This window comes from Dryobates pubescens, chromosome 12 (assembly GCF_014839835.1).
Source record: "Dryobates pubescens isolate bDryPub1 chromosome 12, bDryPub1.pri, whole genome shotgun sequence".
Lineage (NCBI taxonomy): Eukaryota > Metazoa > Chordata > Aves > Piciformes > Picidae > Dryobates > Dryobates pubescens.
In genome coordinates, this window is record NC_071623.1 from 25,050,959 (window position 1) to 25,070,840 (window position 19,882).

Consider the following 19,882-nt stretch of genomic DNA (forward strand, 5'->3'; position numbering starts at 1 on the left):
AAGTTATGTATATTGAACTCACAGGATATAGAAGTGACAGCTACCTTTCTGACTGTCGAATATGCATTTGTCACAAGTACAGAAGGCCCTCTGAGCCGTAAGTGTTACTGTAACCCCTTAGCTGTGCTGCTAAGATTTTCTATTTTGGGGTTTATTTACCACACATCTCAGAAGAAGTTACTTGTGTCAAAACAGAAGTGTTTCTGAATGTGGAATACATTCATTCATTTGCATTGAGCTTGTGGAAGTGCTCTTAGCATAGCTGTGGGTTGCAGGTATGCTGTCAGTTTATTTAAGAGCTCTACTAGAAATGCAGATGTACAGGTCATAATGTTTTGGGATTTTTCTTCTTGTTGTTATAAAGTATTCACCAAGCCAAAGCCTTTAAGGAGGTCTTGTTTTCATGCTTACCCAGTTTGGGGAGGTTTTGATTCATACAGCTGACAAGATGCAGACATTCAAATTTAGTTAAAACTTAACTGCATTATATCAGTGCAGATCTCTTAGGCACATGCTCATGTTGAAGATGATGAGCCATGACGTATTGAATTAGCCCATCTAAAAGCTGCATCTAAACATGTTACCTCTTAATCACATGTGCAGTAATAAATGATTGTGTAAGTGTTCTTAAGAGAGTCCAAATAGTGACATACAGCATTTGCATGATTTAAACTTGTCTTCAAACTGGCATAAGATAATATTTGCATGTGTAAATGAAGCTATTGCTAGGACTAAAGCCCTCTTAATTTCTGCCATTACACATAGGGAGGTTGGTGACACTTTACCGAGTGCACATGCCAAAGGCAACTATACCTTGGGGAAGAACAAGGTTCTGTTCAGACTGAATGGTCACTCATAAGATGATAAATATAAAGCATTTATAGCAGTTTATTTGAACTCATTTCCAAACATCTACTTGCTGAATCGATCTGCAGTCTATCATGTAGGTGCCATTTTACAAAGGAAGCTTGATGTTGGGTGGCAGCTTGGCATGCAATTTGATGGTCTCTTAATTAGTATTTGGAAGAGGTGTTTTGGCTGCAGTTTGTTTCTTACCTGGTTTAAGACCTTAAATTGCTTTATGGAACTTCCAAAATCAGAATTGCCAATTTTAAAGCAGTTTTTGAAGTAAATCCAAAAGTCTTACACGTAATAGGAATTGTAGAGCTTTTGGTGGAGTAGGTAGACTCCTTGAAAAGAAAATGCAGCAAACACTTACCATAATTACTTTTGGAAATTTTAAATAATAAACTATGAACTAGGTAAAAATGAAGATTTGAAAGATAACTAATGGATTGTTGGTGGTCCAGGGAAACAAGTGGAGCTGTTCCACATGAAGTTTCTGTTATTTTATCTGTGCCAGCTAAGGCCTGGGGTAAGTATGACCCAGAGTCCAACACTGGAAGCAGTGTTGGATGCCAATAAAAAGATCAGTTTTAGAACATAGCATGGTTGTTGCCAGTCTAAGATTCCATCACTCTGTTGGGATTTGTCATGATGTCTTTGCTAGTAGAGTGCTCTTTGCAAAGCTTCATAATTAGAAGCGTGGCCTAGGGTCATTGCGGACAAACAGCTTCTAACAATCCAGCATTCGCTAGAAGATTTTGTAATGAATTTTCTTTTCCTCTGCTATTCTTTGCTTTTGCCTGTGTGTGTCTCTTTGTGCAATAAGAAAATAATCTTGAAAGGAGGTTGTATTACTCCTCTATCTAGTTGCCCAAGGAACTACTAGGAGGTAGTATCTAGTTCCCCAAACATTCTCCAGTTTTTCTAGAAGCTGTTGTTGAGTAGTAAACACCCATGGGAAAATGCCTGCAGTAAGCCCAAGAATAAGCACAAATTCCCTAAAGATGATGATGATGAGTCTGAAGAGCATTTTACTGAGGTATGAGAAGTGAGCCTTTCTCTTATCCTAAGAAAGAAAAGATTTGGGTGCCTGAAGGAGCAGCAACAATTGTGCATCCTCAAACCAAATCCAGAGCTGCTGGGAGGTTTGAAGCCCCAACCGAGCACAAGTTTTATGCAAGGTCACAGCTTTTTTGAGCACTTGCTCTAAGAAGTACAAAAAATTTCCACATCCTCATCTTCTCAATGGCAGGACTTAGCAGAATGCTGCAAGGAAATAATGAGCTGAGTAACAAAAAGTTTATTATAGGAAGATTGTCATGGAGGTTTTGTCCTATTAGTTTAACAGGAGATGAAATTTTGAGAAGCAGCCCAGAATCTCTCTATTTTCAGCACCTAATAATGAAGATATTCACCACACAAATAAAACTCCTAAAACAGTCTTGAATGCACATCCTAGCCTCCAGCTGTGTCTGTACTCTCAGCTTATTTAGGGAGTTGTCTTTTGCAGGATGGAGGAATTGAGTTGGCAGCTGTGAAAAGGAGAGGGAATACTGTATCGATGGGTAACAGCAAGGCCCTATGGCTTTCCATTAGTGTAACTGATGAGTCAAGTAGTCATCACTACTCAGAACAAAATCAGCACTGCAAAACTGTTCTTGGGCTTTGCCAGCTGGTGTCAGAAACTGGAAATCCTGGAGCAAACTTTTTTAGCAGTTCAGGGATTGAAACAATTGCTTGCAAATAACTTATTCCATGAAGACACAGCTGCCTCAGTGTGATGAACTCCAACACAATTTCTAAGCCAGGCACTTCCAATTTCTCACTATCGTTCAGTGTCTAATTCATCATGTCAGACAAGCTTGATTCATTTTGGCCATTGTTTCCCTGCTTGTAAAATAGTGATCATAATCTGCTGGTTGTAATATCTGTCCGCCTCACTTGAGCTATTGTGTGGGTCAGTTAACGTCTGTGCTGTGTGTGCTGCAACTGAATGGGAAATAATGGAGCCTGCAATGCCTGGTGACAACATGCTCCTAGCCGAGTTGCTTTCTCTCAGCTTTGAGAGGGAGACTTTGTGTACACATCCCTCCCAGCCTCTAGGGATTTGGATGTAATCACAATATTGTGATGTGGATTGAGTGCCCCTCTCTGTCAGCCTGGAAGGCCTAGCCATGCCTGCACTGTGGTCTCCCCTCAAGTGCCATGCCGGCCCAAGTACCACACAGTTCTGTTGATGGAGCTCTGGTCCTTCTCCCTCTGCTCTTTCCTCTTCCTGCACCATTTGTCCCTTCCCAAGGGCAGGAGCTGTGCACAGATAACACAGAGTGCAGCAGCAGCAGGGAGCTGGGCAGGCAGAAGTTGTGGAATATTTGGCTCACCCAGAGAAAAGGTGCAAGTGGGGCACAGCAGCTCCCTGCCTTCACTGCATGGATTTGCGGGTCTCTGCAGCTGCCTCACATAATTCTTTGGGGAAGGCTGGAAGACAGTAGTAGCAAAGGGCCCTGCACCCCAAAACCCTTCTGAAAGAATTGCAGGCACTAAATTCTTGGCAGAACTCTAAATACTCACTTTCCTGTGATCTGTGATAGCACGCTTCAGCTGGTATCACCCATGCTCCCTGCAAGGCATTTGGACACCAGACTTCTCACTCAGGTCTCTAACAACCATCTCTTTGCTTTGTCCCAAAACCTCTTTGTCTCTACCTAATGAGAATGAACATCAGTCATGTGACACAGTGTCTGCTCAGAGTATCAAGGTGCTTCACCTGTCTCTGCTTTCATGCAAGACTTTAATTTGAAAAAGTCTAAGTGCAGTAGGTAGACAAAAATCAGACTTAACCTTTCATGCTGAAGCTATGTGAGGTATCTTGTAAAATAGTATAAAATTAACAGAAAGGGAAAAACAATTCAGTTTTATGTAGGCTTTCTGTGCTGTCCTAGTAAGTCATTCTAATCAAGAAATTCAATCAAAATCATTAAATGTTGTATACACATTAGGTGTAGTCACTGTTAAAGCAATTGCTTTTTAAACAGGAGATTTGGTTTTAGAACACCATTTTACAAGATTTGAGACCCATGGTTGGCCCCAGGGCTGAGGTTACAAATTTTTGTCCCATTTCAATGTGCTGAATTTGCTGTAGTGATAGGCTGGCAGAGTCGCATCAGATGTATTAAGGTGATCTTTAAGAGATATATTGCAGAGTGGAGCCTTACTGCCTCAGCATTGATGAAGGCACTGAAGCAGTGGTAGCTGTAACACTCCTAATTAGTGAGGAACCTGTGGTAGTATGGCAGTGTAAGGCTGGGAAGGAAATAACACTGAAAAGATTTTACTGAGACATCTAAAGCTCTGGTGTGTATAGATATTTAGATGACCTTTCTCACTGACAGTACTGGGAAATAAGTGAGACCCTACAGAGGGACATAAAGGGGTTTAGCAGTAGAGTGGTGACTCCTATCCCTGAATTGCTGCAGGGCTCAGATGTAGGTGTGAAGCAGTGACAGTCAGGGGCTGCTTAATGAAGTGGAGAGAAGCCAGTCTTATTAAAAGTTTCTTGCATTATCAGTTGTCACTTGTGTGCTCATGTGTGCAAACATTTGCTCTTCAGTAATGTAACAGTCTTCAGCTCTCAACTATTTATCTCTGTAACACCTGCTTACTAATTACATTGGTGTATTATTAGCAGTTTCTTCATTGCCATTGTTTGCTTGAATGTGCTCTTGAGCATCAAGTTATCAGGAAGTGCTTGCAAATAGTGTGTTGCTCCTACCAAAAAAGAAAAAGGTAGTGAAGGGTGTGATCAGAAATAGATGAACTCTGTTGTGAGAAGGCAGTTGGAATAATGAAGCACACACAACCTCCAAGCTTATTTTTCATACTGAGTTGGACAGTCTGCACTGTATACCTGATGGAACTGGAAATTGTTGTGATTGTTCTCACCTTGCTTCAGTTTAGAAACCAAAATACCAAAAAACAAGCAGCAAGCAAAAAATAACTCACAAACCAAAACCTGAACTAGCTCCTGGTTACTTGTAAAATAATTTGCATACAGATGACTTGCTACTTCAGATTTTTAGCAAAGGACTGCTTCAGCATTTTGACAAAGTTCTATGTATTGTAGGATCAGTGTGTTACAGTAAGCTGAATAGAATAGAAATTAACCAGGTTGGAAAAGACCTTTGAGATCATCCAGTCCAACCCATCACCCAACACCATCTAATCAACTAAACCATGGCACCAAGCACCCCATCCAGTCTCTTCCTAAACATCTCCAGGGATGGTGACTCCACCACCTCCCTGGCCAGCCCATTCCAATGGGCAATCACTCACTCTATGAAGAACTTCTTCCTAACATCTAGCCTAAAGCTCCCCTGGTGCAGCTTGAGACTGTGTCCTCTTGTTCTGGTGCTGGTTGCCTGGGGGAAGAGACCAGCCCCCACCTGACTGCAACCTCCCTTTGGTTAGTTGTAGAGAGCAATAAGGTCTCCCCTGAGCCTCCTCTTCTCCAGGCTAAGCAACCCCAGCTCCCTCAGCCTCTCCTCACAGGGCTGTGCTCCAAACCCCTCCCAAGCTTTGTTGCCCTTCTCTGGACACGTTCCAGCAAGTCAACATCTTTCCTAAACTGAGGGGCCCAGAACTGGACACAGGACTCAAGGTGTGGCCTAACCAGCACTGAATACAGGGGCAGAATGACTTCCCTGCTCCTGCTGGCCACACTATTCTTGATGCATGCCAGGAAGCCATTGGCCTTCTTGGCCATCTGGGCACACTGCAGGCTCATGTTCAGCCAGCTGTCAACCAGTACCCCCAGGTCCCTCTCTGCTTGGCTGCTCTGCAGCCACTCTGACCCCGGCCTGTAGCACTGCATGGGGTTGTTGTGGCCAAAGTGTAGAACCGGGCACTTAGGTGTGTTAAATCTCATACTGGTGTATTAAATCTCGTACTGGTGTACTCTGCCCATCTGTCCAGCCTGTCAATACATAATACAGGAACTGCTGTGATTTAGAATTTACAAGCTGTGATGAGCTTTGATAATGAGCATTTAAGAGAGGGGAAAAAAAGGAAATAACAAAGACATTCCTTCTTGTAGGCCTCTTACTTGTTAACTTATGACAATGTATTGGGTTGAATAGAATTTATTTGAGCTTCCTTTGAAAGTAGTGGGGAAGAATCTAGAGGCTCTTAAATCACAGGCCTATGGTCTCTTATATGGTAGAAATGTGGGTAAGAAATGGTATTGAACAGTTCCGGTTGATGCTCCAAAAAATGCCATACTTATCAGGAGTGCTCATCACAGAGTTTTGGCTATCCCCAGCCTTTATGCTTTTCTTTATCATCAGAAATTATTACCTTAATATCATTGGAAATATGTCCTCAGAAAGGCTGGCTCTTTCAGGTAATTTCTGTGTTGAAATTTCCTTGCAGATGAATTACTTCAGAAAGAGCAAAACTATTCTGATGATGTTTTGGCCAATATGATCAGCGAACCCAGAATCAGCTACGGAAATGATGCTCTCATGCCTTCATTGACGGAAACTAAGACTACAGTCGAACTTCTCCCTGTGGATGGAGAGGTCAGCCTAGATGACCTTCAGCCATGGCATCCCTTTGGTGTTGATTCTGTTCCAGCCAATACTGAAAATGAAGGTATGTACAATAGGGTTCTGAGTTGAACTTTGTGATTTCCTTTCACGTTGTTCCCTGAAAATTGACATCTTTCTGGTGTAAGCAGGATAGAGCTTCTCAAATGCAGGTTTAGAAATGGTCTGTTGTGTCAGATGTGTCTCTTTGATGGAACAGAAAATTCTGACTTAAATTTGACATTTAGACACACAATAAATTTCAGTGTTGAGCTTATGTTCCTTTAAAGACAAACACAAACACCAGCAAATTATGAGTGACGGTGTTATATAATGCATGACAATGATCTAAGGGAGGTGGCTGAGTTGTTAGACTTGTGCCATGATGAAACAAGTGTTGTAGTTAAGGAAGAGCTTTATATTTCTTGGCATGAAAATGATTACAAATCCAGCACAATCCTAGCATGAGAGTTGATTTTATTTCCCCTACTGCTACTGGTTGTCTGGAATACACTGCAGAAGTATTCCTTCATACTCAGCAATGCAGCCAGATAGTAAAAACTTCTTTCCTGAGGAGTATTTTATGTTGCTTGTGGACTAATTTATTGAAGTGACTGCATAATACTTTAATAATTTGCATATAATTTGGAATTGGAAGTTTACTTAGGTGCCAAGAGCCAGTTAATCAGAAACCTGAGGGACTTCAATCATGGCATTCAGGTTGCTCCTCTGTTTGTATTCCTTTTGCCAGTTAACTGCAGCATCATTAGTGATAAGTTAGTCACAATAGTGAAAGTTTGTTACTGCAAATCAGCAGTAGATTCACAGAGGCTGGAGCTACAGATGGTTTTTTTCAGGCAAGTTTGTGGAATTGTGATTTGTAGCTGAACTTTTGAAAGCAGTGTGTTAGGCTGTACCTGCTATCAGAATGAGTTTTGAGACCAGCTTTACACAGCTGGACTTAACTCCAGCATGACATGTGAGTGACTGGTCAGCTGGGTGTTTGGGAGACAAAACAGGGGACATGGACATGGATTTACCAGGTTTGAAGTTGGTGCCAGGTGAAATTAGTGGAATCAGAACCAGTTTTGTGGTCAAAGTAGGAGTCAGAGAAGCATAAGATGAGGCAGAAAGACAGCAAAGGCCAAAAAATTGGTGGGCAGAAGAATACTGGGTTTGAGGGGAAGAGGAGAGGCTGGTCAGGAGTGAGACTAAAATCAGACTGCCAGGGAGTTAGAGCTAGAGAGAGTGACCTTAACAAAATCAGAAGAGAGAGCTGGAGCAAATGCAACAGACTGACCAGCAGCAAGAAGCAGAAGACAGAAGATGGTGACAAGGACTCTGGACATGTCTGGAGGGCACATGTGGCCAAGCGTCATGCTGTGCGACCAAGAGCAGCTGGCTGGATTAGGTCAGGTACTGACAAGTAATACCAAGGGCTGACCTGGCTGGCTTCACTCTCCTGAGGAATCAGCTGCAGCTCACTGTAACACACTTCACAGCTGTCTGCCAGGAACAGGCCACAGTCTGGCTGGTGGTCCTGCAAGAATTTTCCCCTTGTAATGGTTTAGAGCAACTTTGCCACAGTGATGGGCATGGGGGGTTATAGTGCTCTGAGGGAGAAATAAAAGTCCTCAGCCTTCTTAGGGAGGAGGCAGAGGCCAGGATGATGGGTGAGGGTTCTTCAGAACCAACTGGGGTAATGTTAATCCTTGGTCATTTCTTCTCTTCAGTCCTTTCCACTGAAGATTGCTGCTGACCTACCTGAGGGTTGGTGTTGACATTATTGGAAAACCTAGCAGAAGACTTAAATAGGAAAGTTCTCCAAAATGGTTTTGTTTATATCACTGTCTCAGGAAAGCAATTACATGGTCTGAGTGCCACTCAACTGCTGTGAAGGAATGTGGTTTGATAGCTTGTCTCTGCAGCACCAAACCAGCAAGCTCTTTAAAATATTTTCCCTTCTGGTAAAAGCAACAATTCAGTTGTGCAGATGCACCTCTAGTCTGCAGCTGCCGTAAAGTTGATTTGCTGCTGTTTTCCAGAGGCAGGAGCTATTGCAGTCATCTCCTTTGTTCAAAGGACATGAGTGCCACATGGGCCTCTTAAGAGCACGACAGGTTGTCACACCCACTGGAACACTAAGCAAGTGACAGAGAGTTCCTGAGAAGATAGGCAGTCCCCTTGCTTAAGTCAGCAGCATCACCAGGTCAGCATGAGTTTCTGATGCTGAGCGTATGGAGCAGTTCAGGACTGAAAACTGCACTTCTGTCAGGTCTCCTATGTTACTGTGGCTCCCTTACTGCTCTTTAGAAATTCAAATGAATGACAATACCTTCATTTTTTAATTCTGAATTCTAAAAGTCTGAAAATTTTTGCATCTCACTCTAATTGGCACTTGAGTAGATAAGGAAGGCAACAGTGACTCGATGATCCAACCTTGGTTATACTGTGGTATTAGAGAGAGAGAAACAGCCCAAAAAAAAAGAAGAGGGGAAAAAATCTGAATGTTTAATGAACTTGTCCACTTAACTAAAGCAGGAGGTAATGACTCAGCTCTAAACATTTTGTACATCCTATTTTCTGTTAATGCCAGTGAACTCCATCAGTCTTGGGCTTCAGCTGGTAAAGCCTTGTACAGCAATACAGGAGTTTTAAAACTGTGTGACACACAATTGAGGTATAAAGTGGTGGTCTCCTTTGCTTCCCTTTCAAAAACGAGAAAGCAAATTTACTGTCTCCAAATAACAACGTATCAGAATGAAATATTGATTAGATCTTCAAAATGTGCATTACTTTTTATTTTTCCTAACTTATAGCTAGTGTTCTGAAGAATCCCTAGGGAAAGGAAAAAGGATTCAGTGGATTTTGTAAGTCAACACTGACCTAGACTGGTTGCAGGAGCTAATGTCTGTTCTTGGTGCCCATTTTGCTGAGGCAACTGGGAAAAGTTTGCACATCATGAATATAGTTTCACTCTATAGACTGAAATGCTCTGATCTTGATGGCTTCTCACTTGAAGCAGTAACCAGAATATGATGTAAAATGGAGCTGTGAAGCTTTCCTTTTGAAGTCACACCTATCCCTTCCTTTTATTTCCAGGATTAACTGAAGTTGGATCCTTTCTAGTTGTTGCTTTGCTAACTTTGGTTTTGTAGTATCTCTCTCCTCTTGCAACAGGAGAGCAGTTGCCTTTATCATTTGGGGGCTTTTTTTGATTGCTTTTTTGTTTCTTTTCCATCCATGCCCAGTTGAACCAGTGGATGCCCGCCCAGCTGCAGACAGAGGACTCACCACACGACCAGGTATTAAACCTGCATGGCTTTCACCTAACCTATGTTTTCCCAGCATGCATGTGGTCTGCTTAAGCTGACCTTTGGTATAACCCTTTCTTAAAATGTAATGCTAGGCCATAAACTGGGGAAGTATTCCCATGCAACCCCTCCCATCAGTCTGTGAGTGCTCTGTGTCAAGGGAGTTTGGGATGTCTACTTTAAGAGAGAATAGGATCCAAAGACCTATAACTGATATTTTTACCAAACTGTCATCCCTTCTGGCAATAATGCTTTGGGAGGTGCAGAAGGCAACGACACAGTACCCCGTAGTACATTTCATTTGGGAATGTATGACAGAAACGCCAAATCCTCTGTACAGCTTCTTGGAAATTAGGGCTGATAAAGAATTCATGCATGCAGTTTTAGAATTGCAGAGGACATCAACATTTTTGGCTGGGATATTTATCTTTGCTAACTCCAGATATCTGAAAAAAATATGCATAATTCTTCCCTCTGTATGTCTGTTCATTTTAGGCCAGAGAGGGGTAGTTTGCTCTCTGTAAGTACCTGTATCTTCCTCCCGATTTCAGAGTAAGAGCAGATTTAAATGTTTAGAAAACTTAATTGGCCAAATGCAGTTTTCAGAAGTAAAACCTTGCTTTTTGTAATAACTTTTTTGCTTTTTATGTTGGCTTTTTTTTCCCCCCTTTGTTTTTGTTTAGGATTGTTTAGAACTAGCTGGTTCCATCAAGAACAAACAGCCTTTTACTTCAGAAGAGGTTATTTTCCCACAAACAGCAAGATTAGATTGGTGTATTTTAGGATCAGAATTCATTCAGTGTCACATCATCATTGTGGGCTTTTTCTTAAGACCAAATCAAAATTACCAGTCCCATTTTCTTTTTCCATTCATCTTTTCCTCCAAACATCCATTAGCTGGCATTAGGGACAACGCCTTCCTAGTGTACTTAAATCTTTCACCTCTCCAGTGTTTACTGACTACAGATATCTCTATTGTGGATATGAAAAAAGCTTTTATGTTGCAGCAGTTGGGACACATGTCAGAGCTGGCCAGGTGATGTACTCCTAGCACTGGCTTAGGAATCTGACATCTTTACTTTTTTTAATAGGTTTAATCCATTCTCTGAAGAGATCAGATCCTGGAAAGAGGTAGAACAATGCCAAAAATTCTGGGATATAGGAACATCCCACCAGCACTGGGTTATCTCTGCCTTCTGTATTAGATTTCTTCCCCAAGAGCAGTAGAAATATGACAAATGAAACATGAATGTGTTTAAATTGAGTTTTGTAATATTCATTCAGTCTAGCAATTTCCTTGTAATATTAAAGTTTGTGATTATTAACTATTTTTAAGTAACCTTGAAAAATCTGTTATGACCTCCACATAACCTCCCATACTAAAGATTATTCCTTTCTCCCATCTACTCCCTCACACATAATCACATGACAGAACTCTTTGATGTTCCTTCTCTAAAGAGCAGAGGTTCTCACTCAGCTACACTAGTTTCTGAGTGGAATTATGTGTTTTAGTCCAGTGTATCAGATGCTTTGTTGGTCGAGGTGGTACAAATAGTACTGAATGTATGGCTTGAGTAAGTTGTGACTGAGCTTTCAACATGTGACAACTATGGCTGGAAATTTCTAGGGGATACAGTAACTTCTGCAGTATGAAAATCACATGGGATATTGTCTCAGTTTTCTGTTCAAGTGCAAAAATGCTGTGCAGGGCCCTGCGCCACCTTCTTTGCTTTTAGTGGAGTGTTTAAGTGCTTGAGATCTGCTTTTTGTGCAGAGTGAATCCCTCCAGCCTGATGCAGACGTGTGCTGCGTTCCTCTGTGCAGAGGGATGGTTGCTTCCCTGGAGGGATTGAAATCTGTCACTCCTGTGCCTGTACTCCAAATTTCACAGCATGAAGTGCCTTACATGTGCAACTGAAATGGGGATATTGCCCCTTTACAGGCACGAGCTCGATATATCCTAACAAGAAATAAAATGCATTCTCTTTACCATTCCTGGTAGATCTGAAGTTCCTCACATCTTTAATCACCAGGTCCAGACTAATGCAAATTTGTCCTTACTGGTATAAATTCTAGCAATAAATGCCCACCTGATTTTTTCATCATCCTTGAAAAGCAATTTTGATTTAACAAAAACCCTGATACCAGTCTGAGTAGCTTCATAAACTAGCAACAGAGAAACACAAATGGATGCTTAAATGGTGAAATACAAAAAAAAAGTTTGTTGGTTTAAGAAAATAAAGAAATCTGTGCTTTAAAGTTGTTTGACTTGCTAATTGCAAGTAAAATTTCTATGTTAGAGGTTAAAAAAGAGGGGATCTTGTAATGACTATGTGTCACATACGTGTGAGATCCCAATGTCTGCCTGTCTCAGAGTCCAGGACAGTAAGCTAGGCACTTATCCCACACTGTCCTTTTGGGATAGTCTGGGTTTTTTACAGCTTGGGGCTGTTCTTTATGGAAATAAAAAAGAAATAAATCTGAAAACAAGGATGTTATTCTGAAATGAAAAAGTGTTAGCAAGGTGCTTGGAGACAGATTAATATGTGCAGCTGCTTCTAATATTTTGTGTTAATTGCCCAGATTGTTGTTGATACCTGAAAGGTTTGCCCCTTTTTATGGTCCTGACTTTAGAGTTTGTTCTTCTACTTGTTTTGCTCAAATGAATGAGGTGGTGACCTGCTTCTTCAGGCTGAAAATGCAGGTGTCGTGTCAACCATCCCTGGAACTTTTCAAGACCAGGTTAGACAGGGCTTGGAGCACAATGGGGTCTAGTTGAAGATGTCCCTGCCCACGGCTGGGGCTTTGGAACTAGATGGTCTTTAAGGTCCCTTTCAAACTAAACCATTCTGTGATTCTAAGCTGCAGCAGTCCAAGCCTGGGAAGAGGAACAAGGGAATATCTTGTAGGTGTTCAAAATCCTTGAAAAAGATTGGCTTTGATAGGACTAAGACAAACATACAAACACATGACTCTTGTTTTTTTTCCTTTTCCATTTTCTTTTTACTATGTCATCTACACAACATTTTTATAATAATCACTGTGTTTTGCTTAAAAGTAGGTGAAAATCATGCAGGAGATCTTTGTCCCTTTCCCAAAAGAAGAGATAATTTGGCCACAGCACAGGAAAGAAGAGCAAGTACTTAGTTGTTAGTGTCATTTATGCTAACTAGAATCTTGTTACTTCACCACATTGTTCTCTCTCTTTAAAAAAAAAAGTAAAGTCTAAGAAGTGAAGTCAGGAAATGTGAAGAATTGTCCAATCCATAGAGCAGAAAACTTTGGATTGAAGACCAGGTTTAAAGCACTTACATAGTCCAGAGCCCTACCCATGCTGCATTCCACCTTGGCTATCAGCGGTTGAAGATTTAACTTGAATCAGATTTACATCAGTCCCAGGCAAAGTAATGATGGAGGGACCCCTATTTCCTAGTACAGATAGAACGTTTGTGTGATTCACACAGATACTTGAAATGAAGCCTAGTGCTTCTGTGCACTGTCCTTCCACTTTTTAATTCACAAATCAGGAAACAAAAGTAAGAAAAATGCTTCAATCCTGTTCTTGACCTCCCTTTCCTGAAAAGGGAGTAAGCAGAGATAATGAAAGGTTAGAGGGAAGGAAATGATCTAGATCTATTAAGCAGTCATCAGTGAGCTATTTTTTAATACAACACAAAACATTAAGAGATTTGTGGCATATTTCCTGCTATTTATAATTTGTTTCAGGCAGGGAGCCATTAGAAGTCCAGCCTGAAAACTTCCATAGGAAGAGCTTCAAATAGAAAGAATACAGCATCACTTGATAGCCTCACTCTAACAGCCTTTTCAATAATGTTTCTGTCTCCCCATGTGCCCTAGAGGTCATCTTTTCATGATGAACATTCAATTCCTTGGAGCTAAATTCTCTGTGTGGTTTTTTTTTTGGTAACTTTTTTTCTCTGTGTGTGTGTAGAGAGAGACAGACACATACACAAAGATGCCTATAAAAACACGTTAAGGCACCCATAAGCAAGCTCTTTTTCACTCCTGTTCATTCAGCACATCTGATCTGTGGAAACTGACAGGATTCAAAACCTGCTGTAGGAAGGGATGTTGCTTACAGTCAGCAGATTTTTCTGAATCTCAGGCTGCTAAAGGAAGTAACCAGTACTCTGTTCAGAACAGATCTGTTGCACGGTTGCACCTGTAATTATACTACTAAGCGTTGTCATCCGCAGGATGCCTGTAATTCACAGTGCAAGAATTTTATGGTCTTTAACTGGCTTGCTTACTTCCTTGTAGTAGAGTTGGTTTGGGTTGGTCTTTTACTGCATTCCCCACCTCTGTTGATTTTGCAAACAGTCAATAATTTTGAGGAGACATTGCACAAAAGGCTGCTCTGTCTCTGGCCCTTCTGCTCATAAATCATGATGTGTCTGTCTTTATTGCATTCTAGAAGGCTGAGGGGTTACTTTTTTTCCCTACATGGCTACAGAGGCTCTGTAAGGCTAATGGCTCTTCTGCAAGGCTAATGGCTCTTCTGCAAAATCATTATCACATCTGCTACAATCTGCATGAGGTGAGGGCATAGAGCTCCTTAGTGAATTATCGTTTAAAACCATTCCCTCTTGTCCTATTGCTAGGCACCCTTATGAAAAGTCCCTCCCCAGCCTTCCTGTAGGATCCCTTCAGGCACTGGAAGGCAGCTTTAAGGTCTCCCCAGAGTCTTGTCTAGGGTAAACAACCCCATCTCCCTCAGCCTATCCTCATAGCAGAGGTGTTCCAGCCCTTGGATCATCTTTGTGGCCTTCCTCTGGATCTGCTCCAACAGCTCTGTCCTTCTTATGATGAGGACACCAGATTTGAATTGGTGTCTCACAAGACCAGAGCAAATGGGAAGAATCACCCTTCAACCTGCTGTCCACACGCCTTTTAATACAGCCTAGGATTTCTGTGCAATGAGGTGAACAAAGTCCTAGAGTCAGATGGAAGCAGTAGCTGAACTTCTAGTTACAACATACAACGGTCTACCTGTGTAATTGTTCAAACACTGCACTCCTTTTCATCTACCCTTTTTATTATGGATAAAGCTTTACCCAGCTAAGGCTGTTTACTATGTTCCTAACAGGCCTTGTTTCAACAAATCTGTTCTTGTTCTTGCCATTACAGTTCATGGGCATGGAGTTAAAGCTTTTCCTGAATGCAGTAACTGCATCTGTTGCTTAAGTATGCTGCTTTGGGTTTCCTCTATGTAGAGATCACCCAGATCTGGTAGTTTCAGCTGTGCTTCACTCTGAGGTTAAGTATTTAACTCCAGAAGTAACTGGAAGATGACCGACGCAGCTAATACAGTTTTAAGGCTCTGCAGAAGGCAATCACAGTATCATGATAAGCTGTCATTTAGCTGATTGATGAAGCAGTTACAAGCAGCGCAGTAGATAATGTACACCTTGTGTGTCCTTGGTGGAATTCATTGTATCCTCTTTCTTATCTTTCTTAAATCCTCAATATATATTTACACAGAAGGAAAAACTCCTCTGTGTGAGGATCAAGTGCTTCCCAAAGCAGTTACTTTGGGTTTATTTCATATGAGCAGTTTTTAATTCTGTATGATTGTTTTCATTTTCCTTTTCCTTTGAGGGGAAGGAACAATGAGCTCTGCATATGCTAGACTTTTAGATGTTTGGATATGTGTGTGTGTGTACATGCACACATGTAATGTATAAAATTAGTCAATATTGCTGATTAACAGCAATACAATAAAAGCCCATCTTAGCTCATTTGGGGGGGGGATTTGCTAGATGCTTTTAAGCCTGAGGTTTTGATGGCTAAAGAGTTCTGTCAGTCTTCCTAAGGAGCTGCAAGTTAATATATGTTCACCAGCTGAATTGTAGCCTTTTTAAATTGAAGTAATGGGGACTGCAACTCCCTAAGGATGTTATGCAATGCACAAGACAAGCCCTAGTAATTTGTGAAGTTGCAGTGAGGCTGTTGCTCTCACTTTTCATTTTAACATTGGCTTTTGTGTTTGGGTTGTGTGTTTTAGACATGGTAGTGGAAAAGCATCAATTTTGTGTCAAATTTCAAGTTCTTGTAGCTAACTTTTCTTCATATGCTTGTAGAATGGTACCAGGCTGTTTGTGTGCTGCCTGTTTACAGCTCTTAGCTGTTTGCATCTTTCACACACCTCGGATAAAGGTTTTGGGAAGACTTGTCGAAGTTTTTCTTCTTCAGTTACTACCTTTGAAAATTAAATTGTAGATCATAATTAAATCTAGATCTAAGTAATATGTAGTCACCAGGAAAGGAAAGTGAATGAACTGGAAGTAAAGAGAAAGCTGTTAAATAGGAGGTCTATATTCTATACTGTAACATGGTGCAAAAGGCATATATAATCCCATATAGCTATATATATCCCATACATATTTTTATATATATGTGTATAATTTATTTTTTATAGATATAATTGTTATTTTTCATACTTGTTACTTGATTCCAGTACAGAGTTATTTGATTCTAGTACAGACTCTGCTCATAGACAGAGTCAACAGTCAGCCAATTCAGTTGGCTTCCTTGCCCTGTCTTATGAGCAAGACTCGTATTTGCTCCCTTAGACTACATGGCACTGTAGGTCAGTATTTCTTGCTTGAAGTAATGTAAATAAACATACAAACTTTACATGAAGCTCAGTCTACTTCTGGAAAGACAAAACCCTCCAAAATTTCTCCTAAACTAGATTACAGTTTAGCCTGTTACACTCTTGTCATTCTTGACTCTCTTTCTACACTACCTTCACCAGCATTACTGGGATCTTCTGTCTTCAAGTAGCATCTGCTTAATGTAACAAAGCCTGTCACTTCTAGGTGATGTCCTAATTCATAGTTAAATTATGAATCATAGTATCCTCAAATATAAATACCACTCAGGTCAAGAGCTAAGGATCAGTCCTGTCTTTGGTCAGGCATCCAAAAATCACAAGTTAATGTTGGAAACTCAGGCTTGTTTTGCCAGCACTAGCCAATGCAGGGATAAATCAACCCATAAAATCCCCCTGGTTCTCTCCAGCTAAACTAAAAACCCCATTTACATTGAATCAGAGGTCTCATAGAAGGATTGAAAAGCCATGTGTTTGTGGTACTGAGGGACATGATTTAGTGGTGACCTGGCAGTGCTGGGTTAAAGGTTGGACATGATGATCTTTTAAGGGTCTCTTCCAAGCAGAACAACTCCAGGATTCGCTTACTATATAATCAATTACTTGCAGACCTCTAGTTTACCCTACTCATACTTTTTAAAAGGTTTTTCTCCTCACTTCTAAGGGAAATGGGAGGAAAGAAATAATTGCTGATCAGGTTTGTTAGTGAAACAAAAAAATATCCAGTTTCTCACCTTTTTCTTGTGTTAACTGTCAAAGGCAAGTTTCAGCAAGTCTAACATCATTAACTTCCTACTATCAGGTCCTACTTTGTGTTCAGATCCCATAGCATTTTCGTGGATTGGTGAAGAAGGCCAAGTTGACCAATAGCCCTTGCTCATAAGCAAAAACTTTCTACCTGATCTCAAGGCAAAAGATTGTTTAATGTGTTGCATTCTGCAAGTATGGCTTCTGTGCTGCTGTTTGATGGGAATGGGAGGAGGGAAGAGGGAACTCAAAGAAATGTGGCTTTAGGAAGGCCTGAGCCTGTGTTTTTCCAGCAGCTGAGACTACTGATGAACCTCTATTACTCATTGATGTGAAGGCTTCTGACCTGTTTCTCCCCCTAATATGCTGCTGTAACTCCTACCTGTGGCATTTGCCTCTGTTTAAGTGAAGCTAACAAAGACCCGTTGTCTTTAGCTATCATAGCTTGCTTTCACTGAAGGTGTTCAGAGCCTAGGAGCAGACAACATACCCAAACCCATTATCCTTCCTCTAGTAGTGCTACATCCAGGAGACTCACAGACTTCACCTGTCTTATGCTTCTGGCACATTCAGTGAGCTAGGATGTGATAGACTTCCAGGCCTGAAAATTGCATTTTCACTGTTGTATTTAGTGACCCTGCATGAAACTTTCTTCTTTGCATTTGTTCATTTGTACTTTGAACATCCTCTTGATTTGTGCCAATGAGATACACAATCCAGTTTTGCATTGTGAGAAATTATGTACATTTATATATACACAAACACTTTGTTAGTTTTCAATATGCTGTGTCATAACAGTGTTGATGTACTGTACTTTCTTTGGATAAATAATGAGTAACTGTTTCCTGCAGACTTTCTCCTTTTCATTCACAGTCATACAGACCTCTGTAGCATTCATGCTTGGCTGTGTGTAGACTGATGATTTGTCTAGTCCTTGCTGTACAGGAACCATTCCATGCCAGTGATTATCTGTGTCTCCCTGCTTTGTATCTTTTCTAGTTCTTCTGTCTTCATTTGAGGTGAGGTGACCAGAATGGATAGCCAGAATTAAAATGAGGATGCATCATTTATGCAGTGGTGTAACAATGTTTTCTGTTTTCTCTATTCCTTCATAATCACTCCTAGCTCTTTGCATTACTCACTGCTACTGTGCCATGTGCCCACAGGGAGTTACCCACAGTGACTCCAAGGTCTCTGTCCTGGGTGAAACAGAGCTAATTTAGAGCCTGTTGTTGTGTATGTATAGTTAGGGCTGTGTATCCCTGTAAGCACTACTTTACATTATATCAACATTGAATGCCATTTCCCTTTTATAGTGCACTCTGAATTTGTAATAGCTTTCTGCAGTTCTTTGCAGCTGGTTTTACTTTGACTGTCCTCTTTTTTTTCTTTAACTTACTCATCAGTAAACTTTGTCATGTCACTATTCACTCCCTTGTCCAGATCACTTTACAAGCAGCACAGCACAGATCCTTGTGAGACTCTGCTGGTAACCTTCCTCCATTGTGAAAAATGGCTGTGTTTTTCCTCTTAATTTCCTCTCTTTTAATCAATTGTGGGAAGTTGTGCAGGATTTGCCCCTCTTAATCCTTGCCATTTCAGCTTCTGCCAGAGCTTTGATCCTGGACCTTCCCAAAGGCTTTTTGGCAGTTCATACTCACTCCAAGCCAAATCACAGTTTCGCATATGCTTCCTAACTCTTCTAGTGACCTCTGAGAGGTGTGGGAGATAGGGCTTCTCTCAACAAAAGACAAGTTGATTCTTCACAGGCGAATCTCATGTAGGTATTGGTATATCCTAATTAGTAGTTACAGCTTCAGTGAACGTGCCAGCTGTAATAGTAAAGTTGTGCCCTTCGCTAGGCCGTTGCCTTGCGGGAGTTTCCACGTGATGCTTTTGTCAGTGTGTCTAAGGGGCAGCCCATGTGGCTGTGGACAGTGGTGCGCAGCTGGGAGCCAGCCACCTCTTCATCCACTGCAGCTGTGGACAGTGAACCAAATCCTAGGAAAGCCCTTTGCCCCTAGCTATTTAATCTATGTCAAGCACTGCTATCCCAATGTTGTTTTTTAACCCCTCTCTTTTTAATCCTAAAACCAAAGGGGTGAGGGAATTGAAGAGGCACAAACCTCTCTGCAGACAGATACAGGTTTTCTTTGCTTTCCATTGATGCAGGTGTAGGGGCTGGTTTGTGTTAATGCACAAAGGAGAGTAAATTCTATTCTTTGTTGAGAAAAAAAATAGCCATAGCTGCTTCAAGGACAGAAAGTTAAACAATTTTTCAGGTACCATGAGTGTTTTCTTTCCTTCATCTCCATTTCATCCTGCATTTCATTGACAGAACACCATGGTTTGTTTTCAAACTGCAGCTCCTTAAGTATGCCACAGTTCTTGTGTTTAGAAATAGTCCCTCGTACATAAATGTCAGAAAGTACTTGTTGGCACTCTTATATGGCATCAAAAATCAGATGCTCAGTGAAGACATTTGAGATCTTCAAGTGCTTTATTCCATAAAAACAAGACACCTATTAAGGTAGAGTTTATGACACAGTCAGACTGTTGAAGAAAATCACCATGAAGATGCATGGTGCATGAAGATGATTCTTGTTCTCTCCTTTGCATGGTTTACTGTGAAAAGACAGATCAAAACCTTAGAATAAGACTGTCTATACAGTCCAGAGGAGTTCTTGGGAGGATCTGTTCCTGCTGACTCATAATGCAAAAATAAATCAGCATTTAATGGGAGAAGAAATAGTGCATTC

The 19,882-nt window shown here is 41.0% G+C and overlaps 1 protein-coding gene across 3 annotated transcripts in view; it reads left to right on the forward strand.

The window, feature by feature from the left end:
- The window catches only part of APP (amyloid beta precursor protein), a 212,352-nt gene that overhangs the window by 177,655 nt on the left and 14,815 nt on the right, over positions 1–19,882 (forward strand). For all 3 annotated transcript variants that reach the window (XM_054166113.1, XM_054166112.1, XM_054166114.1), the window contains 2 exons: positions 6,274–6,495; positions 9,680–9,733. In XM_054166113.1, coding sequence (XP_054022088.1) covers positions 6,274–6,495; positions 9,680–9,733 — 276 coding nt within the window. The remainder of the gene's footprint in view (positions 1–6,273; positions 6,496–9,679; positions 9,734–19,882) is intronic.